We start from the raw sequence: 17,435 nt of genomic DNA, 5'->3' as shown, positions 1-17,435 counted from the left end.
AGTCATTTGTGGATAAATGCGTATTAGAGATGCGAACCGTTTAAAATGATTCAGTTCGATTTGGTGAACTGAATGATTCGTTCTCGAACCGGATATCCAGCTGCTTTGATTTGAACTCTCTCTCACACAGACACGGAAAAGAAGACAATGCTGAATAAAGTCGTCGTTTTTGCTATTTTTGGACCAAAATGTATTTTCGATTCTTCAAAAAATTCTAACTGAACCTCTGATGTCACATGGACTACTTTGATGATGTTTTTCTTACCTTTCTGGACATGGACAGTATACCGTACACACATCTTCAATGAAGGGACTGAGAGCTCTCGGACTTAATCTAAAATATCTTAAACTGTGTTCCAAAGATAAAAGGAGGTCTTACATGTTTGGAACAGTTATTAATGACAGAATTTTCATTTTTGGGTGAACTAACCCTTTAAGTTCAACCACTATCAAAGCTAGAATGCGTACTTGATATGTATTTCAAGTGTATTTCACATGTATTAAACACGTGAAATACACGTTAAATATGTGCAGATTTTTCACACGTATCTAACGTGTTATTGACGTGTTAAAATTCACGTTTTTGACCCTTTTGGCTTTTCATAGATTCAAACATGGGACACCTGAAGCACATATGATGGCACACTGCCCACGAGGCTATTGGTGCTAATTTGATTTTATTAATTAATATTTTAGAAGCATCTAATGCCAATCAAGGTTGTATTTGTTTGTTCAAATATACAATAAAAACTGTAATATTGTGAATTTAATGTAACTTTTCTACTTATTTCACCCTCATTACTCCAGTCTTCAGTGTCACATGATCCTTCAGAAATCATTCTATGCTGATTTAGCACATCAAATATCAATGTTGAAAACAGTCGCTTAATATATTTGTGGAGAAACTTTCACTTTTTTACTGTCACTTTTGATCAGTTTAATGCGTCTTTGCAGAAAGTATTAGTTCATAAACTTAGCAGATGCCATTTTATTTGATTCATTAAAAATTTTAGTAACTCTTACAACAAGAAGTGTTCCTATTAGCCCAGGGCTCAGAAAAAAAAAAAAAAAAAAAAGAATATAGGAAGTGATGTAATTCTGACAGTGAAACGTGGACAGAAACTGTTGGTTTTACAAAAAAAGTATTTGAACAAAATAACATTATTAACCAATTATGATATTTGAAAAGCTAATCATGTTCCATATTCCTCTGGAACAACTGACATGTGTTTTGTGTTTCCTATTTCATTTGTTTCAGTTTTTGTTCTTTGAACTGCTTTTAATTCCTGTCTGAGCAACATATGATCATTCATTGACTTAAATCTTAGAATCGCTCCATTTATCAACAATATTAGTCTTTCAGGAATCATGCAATTGTGGGAAAACATGGCACATTTTGTATAGCACAATAGACACAGACTTCTTATATCAGTCATAGACTACACTGATACACTTGTCATCAGAAAACTCTTTCAGATACTAAGAAAAACCCATTTCTCACATTGCATTTGATGCAGTGTTATGGATTTGTAGAAAAACCTGGTAACACAGTTAGGTTGACCCAAATGAACACAGTGCTCTCTTTGTGTGTGTGTGTGTGTGTGTGTGTGTGTGTGTGTGTGTCCCTCAATAATGTGATGTGATTTGTTCAGGAATGCCTTGGCAGCAGAGGAGCAAAGTCTCATCTTTATTATGTTGCACTTATCACGTGAATAGTGAAGTGCAAACACGCAGTTTAAATATTTAATACTTACATTCAGCAAGCATGCATTGAATTAATAAAAAGTGACTAATTTATGGTAAATAAGATTTCTATTTCAAACTCAGATACTGCTGCTCTTTTGAACTTTATATTTACATAAGAAAATGCATTATGGTTTCCACAAAAATATTAAACAGCTGTTTTACATTTTTTTTATAGCAATAATACAAAAAAGGCATAAAACTGGCATTATTTAGCAGCAAATCAGCATATCAGATTGATTTCTGAAGGATCATGTGAGACTGAAGACTGGAGTAATGATGCTAAAAATTCAGCTTTGCATCAAAGGAATAAATTACATTTTACAATATATTAATAGAAAACTTAAAATAGAAAACGGGTACTTGAAATTGTAAAAAATGTTCAAAATATTACTGTTTTTACAGTTTTTTTTTGGTAGCTGATGAAGATGCAAACATTAACAACCAATCAAAATCAATCCTGCTATCACAAGCTCAAGAATGCGTGGATGTGTGATGTGCTAATATAGTTATCTTTATAGATATCGTTCTTGGTGTGAAGTTGTGAACAGGCCTTAAAGCTGCAGTAGGGAACTTTTGTAAAAATATATTTTTTACATATTTGTTAAACCTGTCATTATGTCCTGACAGTAGAATATGAGACAGATAATCTGTGAAAAAAAATCAAGCTCCTTTGGCTCCTCCCAGTGGTCCTATTGCCATTTGCAGAAAGCCATCCACTCCCGGTAAAAAACAACCAATCAGAGCTGCGGTCCGTAACTTTGTTTGTGTTCAAAATGTAGAAAAATGAACATAATAAGCGAGTACACCATGAATCCATTTTCCAAACCGTGTTTTTAGCTTGTCCTGAATCTCTAGGGTACACCTATAATAAGTGTTTATATTCTGACTATTTTAGATTGCTTCGGGGGTACCGTGGCGGAGTAACCCAGTACCTTTGTGATTCTTTATAGACATAAACAGAGAGAAGTAGCTCCGGCTACGATGTTCTTCCGCAAGACGCAAGCAGTTCTGTTTATTAACCGCTAGAGCGTCAAAAGTTCCCTACTGCAGCTTTAAGACTGATGATACACAGGGCAACTTCTTAAGCGATATTGCTGGGCAACTTTGGTTAACGTTGGCGTCAATGAGCAACTAGGTGAGACATAGGGCCCACGATTGATTTAAAGTATCCATATATAGAAATGTGTTACCCATTCTCACTGGGAAAGTGCCCAAGCAATGTTGCTCAAAAAAAGTTGCCCTGTGTATCGCACGTCCTGATATTGCTGAGTTAGACGTGTTCCTGGGTCAACATATTTTGTTGACCCAGGAACAACATTTTACTCCAAAAATATATTGTTGACCATATCCCTACACCTACACCTAAACCTAACCTTAACCATGAGTAATTCCTAAAATCAGAGGAAATGATAGATGAATGACACTGATGTACAAGCACCAAACAGTGATGTTAAGCGTAAACTTCACAAAATCTATAAACTGGTTCTTCAAATCTGATTGGTTAATCACAATGTTGTTCCAGGGACAACAAAGATGTTGTTCCAGGAACATGTCTCACTTGGTAAAATCAGGTTCTGCCTGTGTATCATCAGCTTAATTCTAGAACCTAGAAAAAAACTTAAGCAGAATAAGCAGCACCATTATTAATTTGACATCAGCCAGTTCATCATCTTTTTTTTTTTCTTCTTTGCTTTCTTTTGTTACTGAACTGTAGACCCCAATAACCAGGTGGTTGTGGTGAATGGCCTCCGGATAAGCGTGACTGGGATCAACACGGCCTCCTCAGACCGCAGAGATGCACAGACTCCTCAGCCAGACGGTCTCTGTCTGCCAGCCTCCTGAAGGGTCGCCCGCCAACGTCATCACGGCTGGAGACTACGACCTCAACATCAGCGGTAAGCGCTTGCAAAGAGTTTTCTGTTCACTTTAACTTCACCTGGGGACATCTGTAGAGGACCTGATAATATTACTGCTACATTTTTTTTTCAATAGGAAAGTGGAAATGTCCTGAAATGAACAAAAATGGAAACTGAGAGATTGTTTCATAATACAGCATACGTTTATGTATTTATGTACCACCAAAATGGTGATCATTTGACTATTAGTCAGCTGTTTGCCTGTGGATTTACATGTATGCTACCAATCGGTGGACGATATAAGTAACCACAGTATTCTTCATTATGGTAGCAATATATATTGCAATATACAGTGATATGATACACAGAAAAATAATAGATATAATTTCCAGAGTAATGGCAGAAAATGGGAAATATTTGGATTTTATGAAAGCGAAGTGAAAGTGACATTCAGCCAAGTATGGTGACCCATACTCAGAATTTGTGCTCTGCATTTTACCCATCCGAAGTGCACACACACAGAGCAGTGGGCAGCCATTTATGTTGCGGCACCCGGGGAGCAGTTGAGGGTTCGATGCCTTGCTCAAGGGCACCTAAGTCATGGTATTGAAGGTGGAGAGAGAACTGTACATGCACTCCCCCCACCCACAATTCCTCCCGGCCCAAGTCGAACTCACAACCCTTCAATTGGGAGTCCGACTCTCTAACCATTAGGCCATGACTTCCCCTATACTATTCATACAGATATTTTTAAGGTCTGCAGTTAAACAGCTGTATAAATAAACAAATCATTTGGTGTTTTATCCTTTTTTAATGCAAAACACGTATTAATTAAAAAAATATATATAATAATTATAGTTTCTGTTGGGGGTATGTAAACATTTAAGAAAAGGAATAAGAAAGTAAAAAAAAATGTTTAGTTTCTTACGGACAGAAAAATGGTTTGATCTGTCTCTCTCTCTCTCTCTCTCTCTCTCAAAAAAAAAAAAGACTAATTATAGTTTCTGCAGGGGTGGGGTGGAGGGGGTGAACATTTTAGAAAAGGAATATATATAAAAAAAAAAAAAAAAAAAGGTAATTATAGTTGCAGGGGGCTTGTAAAATTTTGATCAACGTTTTTAATACATTATTAATATCAGTATATCTTTTTTTTTCTTTTTTTTTGAAGGAGATTCATTTCATAGTAGTTTCTCATGTCAGCACCTGATGAGGGCAGCAGAAGCCTTAAGGGGAAAGGTGCGAATGAGAATGAAATTTTGTAATGGTCTATGAAATTAAAGGGTTTGGTTTGCACTACACAGTTGTTTTATCGTTTCTGATCTCTTTTTTTTCTTCATTCTCTAAATTCTCCTATGGATTAATTCTTGGTGTGGCAATGCTGCTGATGTTTTAAATTAAGCCCGACTACGCCACCCGGAAATAGTCCGGGAACACAGATTATCCAGATACACAAAGCACACAGATACATAGTGGCTGAGTAAGATAACAGGCAACAATGATAATACAAAACAATTTATTCTAAAACACACTATTTCATTAAAAAAACAAAAAAAACAAAAAAAACAATCAATAATAAATTGTAAAAGAAAAATATAAAATCACACATCACACACACACCTACCACTTCAAAACCTGGGGAATTTATCCTGACTATCAGATCAGAGCAACCACTCGTGCTCTCTCACAACACTACACCCGTTGTGAACACTTCAACTGTCAATCATACCACCACCACACCTAGAAGGCTTCAGGAACCACTAGCACCCAAGATTCTGAAGGGAAAAAGACAAAAACACAATCAATACAAAAGCAATAAACACAGTAAACATACTGTAATGATAAGATCTCCATACTCATCGGGAAGGAGGAGGCGGGAACCGGCGCACAATCAAAACATTTTAAGAATTCAAAAATAAACACAAAACAGCACACCAGCCCTTCACGGACGACTGGTGCGCACAAAATAAAAAGCAAACATAAAATAATGTCCCAGACCTGGTCCTCTCTCGTCCTTCACTATAGTCGCTCCAGTTTTATATCCTTCCATCTCCTACGTGGGACTCGATACCGGCGGTGGGGCGCAGGTGCAGCTCATCTTCAATCACTACACCTGGCCTCACTCCTCGTACCCACGCCTCTCGGCCCCGCCCCACTCGCCACACATACACTTTACATAAACCTCAGTCAATGAAGCATAAAATCACGCCCGGAAAAAAGGAGCCTGTCCTTCAATAATGACACCAGCTAACCTGCTGATGCTCATGAATCATAATCGGCACAATAGCATGCGATAACAGATCATTCTTTTACTTCTTGACAAGCAGATAAACCCAAAATCACAAACAGAAGAAAAATACAAAACCCAAACACTCTTCATAACATCCAAACATAAAGGATGACATTCATAGATGTTCGTTACCCTAAGAATCCCCCATCGTCCACCAATTGAGAAACAGCATCACAGTACCGAGTTAGAGGTATTCTGGCAGGCTGTACACCGAAGCATTGTTTTGATCCACTGGAGCATCATCTTACACCAGATGGAGACCGTCATCTTGTAAGTGAAACACCATCTTATCTGTCCATGGTCGTTCAGTGTCACACGCCGATCAGGTTTAACGTTCAGGAAATAGCACGGGCCAACAGAGTCTTCAAAAGTCTACAAAGTCTGCTAAGCCTGCTCCAACAATTCCACGCCTTGTACCACAGCGGCAGATAACTCACTCCGCGTCGTGCCCTCAAGAACGTGCTAATAAAAACGGTTCGCCATGATAAGCGTTTACTCCGCGTCTTTTTTTCCAGCCACACTCCTGAGCTTAAACCGGCGCCCCATAATGACGTCACTTACCGGACCCGGGATAGGACGACCACTAGATGCCTGTCGAGTCTCTTTTATACTCGCAGGAGGCCATATTTAGGAATTAACCCTATGGTGGCTAACTACATCACCACATTGGTAAGAGCTCTGACCCTCATACGCATGTTTTCCTCTGGTGTGTGTGTATGCCAGGTCACACACGTGAGCTATGCTGTGCCGTTAAGTGAAGTGTTTGGTCCCTTCTCAGATCATAGGCTCCCAGTAGAGCCCGTCCCTCACGTTGTCCCTTTGCTGTACCCTTCGCTTTAGTGGGCCTAACAACAAACCTCTGTGAGTTAGACACTAACACACCTCTCTAGACCAGAAGCATACTCCTTTTAACTGAATGAACATATTGCACCTGAATATGAGAACAGAGTCAAGATGCAACAAACAGCAGCGTTAGCATACTTGAATATGTGAACTTCACGGTTGGTTGGTTTGACTACTAAACTAAAGTCTCAAAACTCTATGCTCTAAATTCAACATGAAATCAAAACTGTTCCTACGTACTTAAATGCATAAAACTTACTCCTGTTTTTATTGTGACAGTTATTTTACTTGTATATGTTCTGTTATAATATGCTTTTTATATTATGAATGAATACATAAGCTATTATAACATTAAATAATTTGAATATTAAATTTAATAATTTGAGTAGGCTTTTTTATTATTGTTTTTACAGCTTTTTATTTTTACTTTTCATTTTAATTCTAGTTAAAGTTTTAGTGTCTCTTCAAACTCAGTTTTATTAATGTTACTTCAATTAAAATTTCAGTTAGAAGCCGAGACAAAATTTAGATTTTTGTAAAATAATTTATTTGACATCAACTTTGTTTCAATTAATAAGGACGCTAATATAATACATTTTAATTTGTTTTGAGGGAACAGTATCAACACTATATTGCACATTATTTATCAGTGCACATAATTCCAAATGTTAATAAAAATAACATGTTCCAGCTGAAATTACTTTTCTTTTTAGGTGATGTCATCTAGAACCGGTGGGCGGCTAAATTAAGGTTAACCAATAGCCAAGTAGCTATTAGACATCGCTTTAGGCTTTCTATTCAGGGGCTATAAAAAGTGTATTGACTCAATGTTATCTCAGTGTGGTATGGGAACAGCTCCAGTCAAGACTGTAAAGCCTTGCAGAGAGATGTGCGCTTAGCTGAGCGCATCTCAGGGTCTGCTTTCCCATCTCTGTAGGACATTTACTTCAAACGATGCAAAAGCAGAGCTGTTAAAATCATCAAAGACTCCATCTTTTCACTTTTCTGCCATCTGGTGAGCGCTTCCGTAGCCTGATGGCAAAAACCGAGAGACTCAGGAGGAGTTTCTTTTTATATTTTATTCTTATATTTTTATTGTTTACTTTTATTTAATTCTTACATAGCTATATTTATGTATTTTTTCATTAGGGCCCGAGCACCGATGGTGTGAGGACCCTATTGAATCTGCTCTCTTTCTTATTATTATTCTTCCGCTTCTCCAAAATGAATCGCATTTTTGAGGGCTTAAACATGCACAAAAAGTCATGAAATTTTGCACACGCATCAAACCTGGTGAATATTTTCGTCTGATATAGGATTCTTAAGAGGGTGTGGCAAAATGACTCGACAGCGCCACCTATGCTAAAAAAAAAACAACAGCCTTCCAGCTATGTTTCACATACATGCACGAAAATGGAAGTCAGTTATTTGTAATATTATGAGCAAATTTTGTGCAATTTTTGTCATTTCCATGCGTTGTATTTTAACGCACTCCTCCTAGAGATTTATTCAGATCAACACCAAATTGTTTACGCCTAATCTAAAGGTATTTGCGATGTTAAATTGTGAAGATCTTAAGTTTTCGTCAAAGGGCTTGTCCGTGGCGGCCTGGCGAATTTTGATGATTCGCCATGAAAAGTGAAGTTGCTATAACTCAGACATACAATGTCCAATCTGCCCCAAATTTCACATGTTTGATAAGAGTCCGAACCTGAACAGATTGACACGACCATATTCAGTTATAGTCATAGCGCCACCTATTGGCAACAGGATGAGACATATTTTACACTGCGACGAACTACTCCTAGAAATTTTATGACATCAATGTCTTTTTTGTGGTCAGTCTAATCTAAAGGCCTGTGCAATGTTCAGTTGTGAAGATCTTGAGTTTTCGTTAAAAGGTGTGTCCATGGCGCCGTGACGAATTTCGATGTCTCGCCATGGGAATAAAAGATGTTATAACTCAGGCATAAAATGTCCGAACTTCCCCAAACTTCACATGTGTAATAAGAGTCCTGGCCTGAACACATCTGAAGGCCAATATTCCATCGGGTGTGGCAAAATGGCTCGATAGCGCCACCTATTTCGATGGGTCTGACAAATTTCGATGTTTTGCCATGAAAAAGGAAGTTTCTGTAACTCAGACATACAATGTCCAATCTGCCCCAAACTTCACATGTTAGATAAGACTTCTGCCCTTAACTGATCTACATGCCCATATTCAGTTATAGTCATAGCGCCACCTGCTGGCAACTGGAAGTGACATATTTTATGCTGCGACAAACTTCTCCTAGAAATATTTTGTCATTAATGTACTTTTTGTGGTCAGTCTAATCTAAAGGCCTGTGCAATGTTAAATTGCGTAGATCTTGAGTTTATGTTAAAGGGCATATCCATGGTGCCATGACAAAGTTTGATTTCTCTTTATAGTCTAGTTTCGTTTCCTGTTTAGAGCCATCATTCCTTTTGCTGTGAAGTAGAGATTGATTTTACATGCGCTTTTTCTGAATTCAAACAGAATAAATTTTAACATAGTTCATCAGTTTAGTTTGATTTAATGTAAAATATTTGTTTCTTTTTGCTGCTGCATTTACAGTTAAAAACAATTGTGGTTGTATGTAACAATGTTTTCAGTATTGTAAAGTAAAGTACAATTTTATATGTATTATATTTAATTTGATATAAAGTAATTTTATATATGTATTGTCTGTATGTATATACATTTTTTTTTTTTTTTTTTTTTTTACATGTTCAAATAAAAAAACAAACAAACAAAAAATATATATATATATTGCGGTTGGCAATTTTGTGCCTGAACAAGACCAATACTCATATATAGACAGGGTCATAAATACAAACAAATTCAATAAACATTTATTAAATAATGTAGAATATAACACAAAACACTGTGATTTATATTACTGATGACAATAAAAATAAGCAAAATTGAGATAAATATGTATTAGTATGTTTTTTTTGTTTGTTTTGTTATTCAGTGACTTCTGGTAATGTTTCTTTTTTCCCCTCATTTTGTTTGAGCCAATTCCACAATCTAAATGCAAAATAGATATGGAGACTGATTTGACCAGCATGACCCTTTTGACTTGACCTTGTTACAATTATTTATAATAAAGCACTTTGTAACAGACTACAACATACCACTAATAAAATGTGGGAGCATTAACGGTTGATGACTTCTTTTGACACTTTTACATGTATTCATTTTGCAGGCATATTTATCTAAAGCAATTTACACTGGCAAATTCTGGAAGGATTTTCTCTCTCTCTCTCTCTCTCTCTCTCTCTCTCCATAGAGGCTTCTTGATGTATGCTGCATCTCATGGGGATCTTTTAGTCCATGGTCCCAGGACTCTGGGGTTCTGCAAAAGAAAATGCAGTTTGTTGGGAGCAGAGTTGAGAAGGTTAATTTGGAAATTTAATAGTTTACAGATTACAAGTTACCCTACTTAAAATGTAATAAATAAAATGTAACAACTAGTGTATCTATTTCAATTGCCTTATTAATTACGGATTACATTAAATTTTTTAAATTATATATACACTGTTTTATGATTGGTTTTGTTGTTAGGTTTAGTGACTTGCTGTTTTGTGACACTGGGAGATAATTTTCTACTTTAATGATTGTTATTGTCTTTGTGTACCAGATATTTAGGTCTCCATGTTCTTTTGGGTAATAACTATCTATATGCTATGTTTCCCACAGCATTACACTCTATTCTTGGCGGCACTCCGCAAGTTAATTTTCTGCCAGCAGGAGGCGCTAAGAGCGGGAGAGGTAAAGGTTTCTCTGGTAATGGCGGCATACTGTAACAGCGCTGATCTCACAAACCCTGCCTTATCAAGCATTACATGCAAAATGAAATGAGAATGAAATCGAACATTTTATAAATACAGTCGTTTTCCTTCTGAAATAGTGATAAAAAAAACTTTGTTTAATTTAGAAACGTGCAGTGATCATGTTTATTAAATTATGTCAAAGCCTTTCGGAAAATCTATTTGTGGTGGTCAGTTTTGATATTGTGGTGGCCCGCCACAAATAAATCAATGTATGGGAAACCCTGACTATATTGAGTAGACATTAACTGAAGGAGAACAAGATGTCTATTTGCTTACATGTTTGTAAGTGAATCATATTGTAATAGCATGTTTTTTACATGGCAACTGGCAAAGACACTTAGGACAAGAAGGTCATCAGACTGAGTGAAAGAGTTGAGCTAAAGAGTTCAAGTACCTGGGATCCACAGTTCAAGAACATGGAGGGTGCAGTATCAAGGATTGAAGCAGGATGGAACAGGTGGCAAAGAATGACAGGAGAGATGTGTGAGAAGAAGATACCCCCCAGAGTAAAAGGAAAACTTTGTTTAGACTGTGATCAGACCAGCAATGCTTTATAAAAGAAAGCAGTGGCAGTAACAGTACGACAGATGTCAATGAAGATACTGCGATTCTCTTTAGGGCAAACAAAATATGACCAGAAGACAAATGACAGTATCAGAAAACAACTTCAAGTGGAAAGCTGAGAGTAAAAAAAAGATGGCACAGGCACATTCTGAGAAGAGATTCTTTGCGTTGGAAAGAAAATCAGTAAAATGCACTTCATTACAACAAAAATTTTGCATAAATGCAGAAAAACAATAAATAAATTAATAAAAACTCGCAAACACAAATACACAAAAGCAAAAGAGAGCCCTCTCTTACCCCTGGAAAGACAAAAATTAAATCCACCGATCAACTCTGTGTAAGAGTAAACAAACAAACAAACACTCCAAAACAAACAGAAAATGTTTGGTTTGAGACTACATATCTGGTTAAACCTACAGTCCAATCGCAGGCAAACATTTACAGGATGACAACCAGGTCATGATCTCAGAGAATGTGCTGTTTCTCATATAGTGCAGTGCCAATGGACAGCTGCATCTCTTGAAAATTCAGGAATGTAAATTCCATTACAATTATTTATAATAAAGCACTTTGTTACAGACTACAACATAACACTAATAAACTGTGGGAGCATTAATGGTTGACTACTTCTTTTGATGCATTTACATTTATTCATTTTGCAGGCAGTTTTATCCAAAGCAACTTACAAATGAGGAAAACAAGAAGAAATTCATCTTAAGGAGGCAATGAACATGAGAAATGCTAGTAATCTAGTAATAATATTTTTTTGAGCATAGTACTTAACAGTTTTTTTTTTTTTTTAAATGCAGGTTATAATTCAGTAGCTCCAGCTCCAGCTAGGCTCACAATATACGGCCGATTCTGGAAAGATTTCTCTCTCTCCATTGAGGCTTCTTGATGTATGCTGCATCTCATGGGGATCTTTTAGTCCATGGTCCCAGGACTCTGGGGTTCTAAAAGAAAAAAATCAGTTTAATGGGATCAGTGTTGAGAAGGTTTGGAAATTTGGAAATGTAATAGTTTACAGATTTCAAGTTACCCTATGTAAAATTTAATAAATAGTGTATTTCAATTGATTTATTAAAGTAATGTTTTTGATTACATTTGATTATTTTTCTCAATTTCTAACATTTTTGATGATTAATCATTTTCAAACATTTAAAGCAGGCAGGGTTAATCTTTCAGTCGTTAAACAAAGAAAACATACATAAACCTAAATAGGAAATAAAACCGTTAAGACATCAATCATATTTATGTGTGTGAAAATATTGTGATAACCTTTTTGTAATCTGTAACTTTTCATAAGTAACTGTAATTTAACTACACATTTTTTTTCAGTAACTGTAACTGTAGATTATAACATTTATTTTGTAATTAAATAACATAATTTGGTTACATGTAAGTTGCTCAACAACACTGAATGGGTTACTGTATATCCATTTACATTTAATAATGGTACAGTTATCAAGTTTAGGAGAAAACTGGGATATAGATGCATACAACCATCTGTTTCTTTGGCTCCTCCGCATCACGGTCATCAATCTCTAATCGCAGGTCTCTGATTTCCGGTCTCCAAGACTCTCTGGTCTGAGTCCCCAAAAGTCCAGTCACGTCTATTGATGAAGTTGATATTTAAAACTCTTGTCATATTTCATAAGAATTTCATTTGCATTGAATAAGAACTGCACACCTTCAAGGGAGAGGAGGAAGATGACATCATCTCCTTTAATAAAGCTTCGGCTCTTCAGACGATCATGTGTGATGTAATGGCTGTAACCGTAACCCCACCCCCGGTAGAATTTACTACCATCTGTGTCAGTGACTAGACGGCCTACTTTTTGTGGGTTGTCCCAGAAATACTTAACATTACCTGTGGCTGCACAAAATGAGAAGATTCTATTTAAAAACACATATTGCCATTTATCTCTAAGAAATTTGTAATCAAGTATCTGCATTTAGCATATCAGCATTAATGGCACATAAAAATGACTCATAACTATAACTTTGTTTCTTACAGTCTGTGGAAGTCATGTTTGGATCTGTAGTGATCATCTTAATGTTGTTCATGCGATGTTGGATGTCTGGATTCTGGTCCATCAGCTCCATAGATGCCTGACGCCATGGACATGGCCATTGGAGATTGTTGTCTTTGGGTCCAGAGGTTAAGTGGAGGTATATTGCCATTATATGTGGACTATCCTTCAAGCCATTAATGTTCAAAGAAATCTGAAATGAGTAACCATCTGGGGACAGGAAACGGGGGCTGTAGGTATCGGAACCGGCAGGGGTTGTAGCGAGAAGCCTTTTAAAATCACGAATGCGCCAAGTGTATTGAGGACACTTGGTCTCTGAAAGGTTGATGTCATCCAGAGACAGACCACCCTTTGATGGTTTTCTTCCTTTAACCCCTTCAAACACTACTCTAAATTTATCAGAGAAGTTTAGCGTAACATGGTATAGTTCCCAGGAGCCTCGAAATCCACCTAGGTTGTACAAATTTAAGTTACCCATAGGCTAAAGGGATTTATTTATTGGTGTTTTAAACAAAAAAATTATTACCTCTGATCTTCTGAATGAGTCTCAGGGCTCCTTTGGGGTTTTTAACTGTGTATTCACGCACCCAGATGTTTAGCTGGTCATCAGCGCTTCCGCTGTTGTAGTGATAGAACTGCAGGCATTGGGAGCGTCTTTTGGGCTGAAAGAGGCGACTTTCCAGGTAAGCATTTTTACCCTTGGTTCCTGTGGCTGTGCTGAAATGCATGAAGAACCCAACCCCTGTGGAAATATAAACTTTATTAGATAATAGACAATTAAACCAGTATTCTCACTTTCTCTTTGGACCTTATAATGGAGTTGACAAAATATTTTTCATGTCATATTACAATGCTTGACAAGAAATGTCTTGAAAAAGTCAAAGAATATTTCCTTATGGTATCAGTAAAATGTGTTTATCATGAAGACCAAAGTGCCACCATCAAAAAAGAGATATCAATGCAGAATTATGGATTATGAATTATTCAACCTTTTACAAAGTGTTTATGTAACAAAAAAATAAATAAAACAAATAGTCTTCCATGTGATATCGGGAGTGTAACATAAGGAGTTTCTAATATAGCTGCTGAGAAAGTTGGTGTTAACTTTGCAAAATATATATATATATTCTATGTGAAAAAGTTCAAAATTACACACACAACACTCCTGGTTGATGTGACTCACAGTGACAAGAGTCTGGGTTTTTGATGCATCACAACTATATTTGTGTTTATATGGAGTTTGGAAAAATAAGGTTCCACAATGGGCGGGGCTACTGAGCATGATGAATGGTAAAAAACAATTGTGAAATGCTCTTAATTCACTTGCATGAAGTTTTATTGCTATTGATGCTGTGGCTCAAAAATTGCAATTGTAATGGTAAATAAATGCAAAACTCAGTTTGGTTGAAACCTGATTTTGTGGTTAGGGGTGTACATACCTTTACATTGACCCAGGTTGGTGTGGTCTGTTTGTGGATCGCCCTTTACTCTTTGTACATGAGCCCATTTGGCATTTCCACCATCACCCTCGATCATGCCACAGATATTTGGCTCCTCAAACTGGCAAGAGTCCAGAAATATTGAGGCTGTAGCTGGAAGAATATAAAATAAGTTTAGAACAAGATGAGTAAAAGAAGCAAAGAATTAGATGAGAAAGTTGTCTTTATCTTTTCAGTCAAACTAATGTCAGTATATTTATATATAAAAATAAATAATGGAGGATTATACCACATAACGTGCTTAATCATAAACTTACTACAGTTGTATAGCCGGTTCAGCTTGATCAGGTCACTGTCACTAAACTCCATGCGTTGACCAATCACATCCAAAAATTCTGGTATTTTGGTAACAATGGCTGGTTCACTGCCTTTGCTGAAGGATTTCTTACTGTAGTGCATGACTGAACCATAATCATAAGGCACACCGAGAGAGCTTGACACCGTTTCATGATATGAATTAAAGTTGTGCTCTTTACCTAAGTGAAAAACAAACTGTGAATTAGTTGATGAACAAATTACTTTGTATTTTATATAATTATATGTATAGATGTAAGGAGTTTTGCGAGACAGAGTGATGTTATTATTGATGAGTGTATTTAAGAATTCAATAGTTACCCTCTTCAATCTGGTCCCACATGATGGTGACATAGTCGTCTCTGTCAGATCTGGATTGTTCGTGCCAGAAACCCAGTGCATGCAGAAACTCGTGCTCCACTGTTCCTAAACTGTCACAGCCTGCACCAATTGACAAGTTTTGTTTTCCCATCTGCCGATTCCCCACATATGAGTAACATCTGATTAAACATAAAAACATCACCTTTTCATCACCCTATATGTATACACCCTTTAGATACAGTGTACAGATATGTTTGTACATGTGCATTGTTTGTACTTTGTCTTAATGTTTGTAATGGACCATGATACAGCAATGGATATTGTTGTGCAAAATAACAGAGAATGTGGGATGGTCAGTGAAACCATTTTGGAGGTGATATTAAAGCTGCAGTCGGTAACTTTTGACGCTCTAGCGTTTAATAAACAGAACTGCTTGCGTCTTGCGGAAGAACATTGTAGCCGGAGCTATCTCTCTCTGTTTATGTCTATGAAGAATCACAACGGTACTGGGTTTCTCCGCTGCGGTACCCCCGAAGCAATCTAAAATTGCCAGGCTGCCAAAAATAAGAATATTGCTATCTGTTCCAAGAATTACGTCTATTTCATGCTTTTTTCTTTTTTTTATGCAAATTTTGTCATTGTTCTGGAGCACACTATAACTTACCGATAACATAGTCATACTCTAAAAAAAGGTTTGGTTTCATGGGGATTTTAAAAGTAAGATAATAAATAAAACATAGAGTTTTGATTTATTGCACAATATGTGAAGATGAGTTTAAATGTGTGTAGTGTTTTGAATTTTTCTTACCCTTTGCCTTTAAATACAAAAATGTAGTTTGGCTCTCCATTCCAGGGTTTAAAGTCAATACAGGTCTTGAGTCTGTATTGCTCAAATGCTCTCAGTACCACACCTTTAGCGTTGATGTCTATATATATATATATATATATATATATATATATATATATATATATATATATATATATATATTTTTTTTTTTTTTTAAGACAGAAAAGAAAACTAAGAGAGTATAGTGAGTGCATAATTTGGAGCAAATATTAAGTTAGAATTATATTATCATATACAGGTCAAAGCATAAATTCAACAGAACTGAATCAGTTATTATATTCACTGACCAAGGCTGCAGTCTAGGACATATGGCACAGTGGTTGGCCAGCGATACTTTTCATCCCGAATAGTGTTTCTGTATTCTCCCTGTTAAATACAAACAAGGATTTATTTTATATAAATAAAAAAATATTATTTTGATTTTTATGATGTTGAGTGTATATAACTGTATTCACACATTAGTTTGACCTCCTGAAGTTAATGTTGACATTTTCTGAACTTTTAGAGTGTCCTTAAGAAAATATTGCATAATTTTTTTTAAGCCCAGAGATTAAGGCCCTAATTTGTATCCTGTTTGTGGAAAGTGGCATGAGAATTTGTTCAAAGAAAACACTGACCTCACTTATCAGAATGTCTCCTTCCACCAGGTCAAGTCCTGCCGCTGTTGAATGAGACAGCAGTTAATACAAAACTGTTATAGAAATTATGCTACAGATTTAAGATATTAATGTTTCCACAAACCTTCATTTATTTCAAATATATCCTGGCCTTTTCCATTATCCACATCAATCACTGTATTTCCTACAAAAAAGGTAAAATTCAAAACATATTATATAAATATAAATAAAATAAACAGTTGTGTTTATTGAATATATTTTTATATAAATTATGACTCACCTGTGAGTGAAGATGTTGGATTTGAAGGAAAACATGGTATGAAATAACCACAAACTATCATAAAACTCATTCAGTCTTGAACAAGGTCATTGTATTTTAACATAACAATAGCCATGCTAGTTTTGCTTAATCACAATATTAATAAACACATGATCGCAAAATTGTTTCTCAGACATCGGAATTCTGTACTCACCAAACACAGGGCTGTGGCACATCCACATCCACAATATATAGTACACTTTTTGGTAATGAAAGTGTTACACGTTATATAAGATTTATCATGCAATTACTCTGATGTGACACAGCAGCGACCAGTAAGTTAGGCTTTACATATAAGTGTGGTTTGTGTCCAGAATGTTAAACTTTATATTAAGTGGACAGTTCCTGAGG

The 17,435-nt window shown here is 36.1% G+C and overlaps 1 protein-coding gene across 1 annotated transcript; it reads right to left on the bottom strand.

The window, feature by feature from the left end:
• Positions 1 to 12,624: 12,624 nt before the first annotated feature.
• On the bottom strand, positions 12,625 to 17,131 carry LOC113102990 (meprin A subunit beta-like). Its single transcript, XM_026265938.1, has 12 exons — positions 17,046 to 17,131; positions 16,890 to 16,949; positions 16,766 to 16,809; positions 16,436 to 16,514; positions 16,110 to 16,227; positions 15,302 to 15,480; positions 14,944 to 15,162; positions 14,627 to 14,779; positions 13,714 to 13,929; positions 13,170 to 13,637; positions 12,845 to 13,030; positions 12,625 to 12,767 (listed from the first exon to the last, which is right to left on the bottom strand). The coding sequence occupies exons 1-12, from the start codon at positions 17,113 to 17,115 to the stop codon at positions 12,625 to 12,627; spliced, it is 1,935 nt and encodes a 644-aa protein (XP_026121723.1). The 5' UTR covers positions 17,116 to 17,131.
• Between the last annotated feature and the right edge of the window lie 304 nt (positions 17,132 to 17,435).

Source organism: Carassius auratus, unplaced genomic scaffold, assembly GCF_003368295.1.
Source record: "Carassius auratus strain Wakin unplaced genomic scaffold, ASM336829v1 scaf_tig00217792, whole genome shotgun sequence".
In the NCBI taxonomy this organism is placed as follows: Eukaryota; Metazoa; Chordata; class Actinopteri; order Cypriniformes; family Cyprinidae; genus Carassius; species Carassius auratus.
Note: the sequence above shows the minus strand (reverse complement) of the source record. Positions and strands in the feature narration are given on the sequence as shown.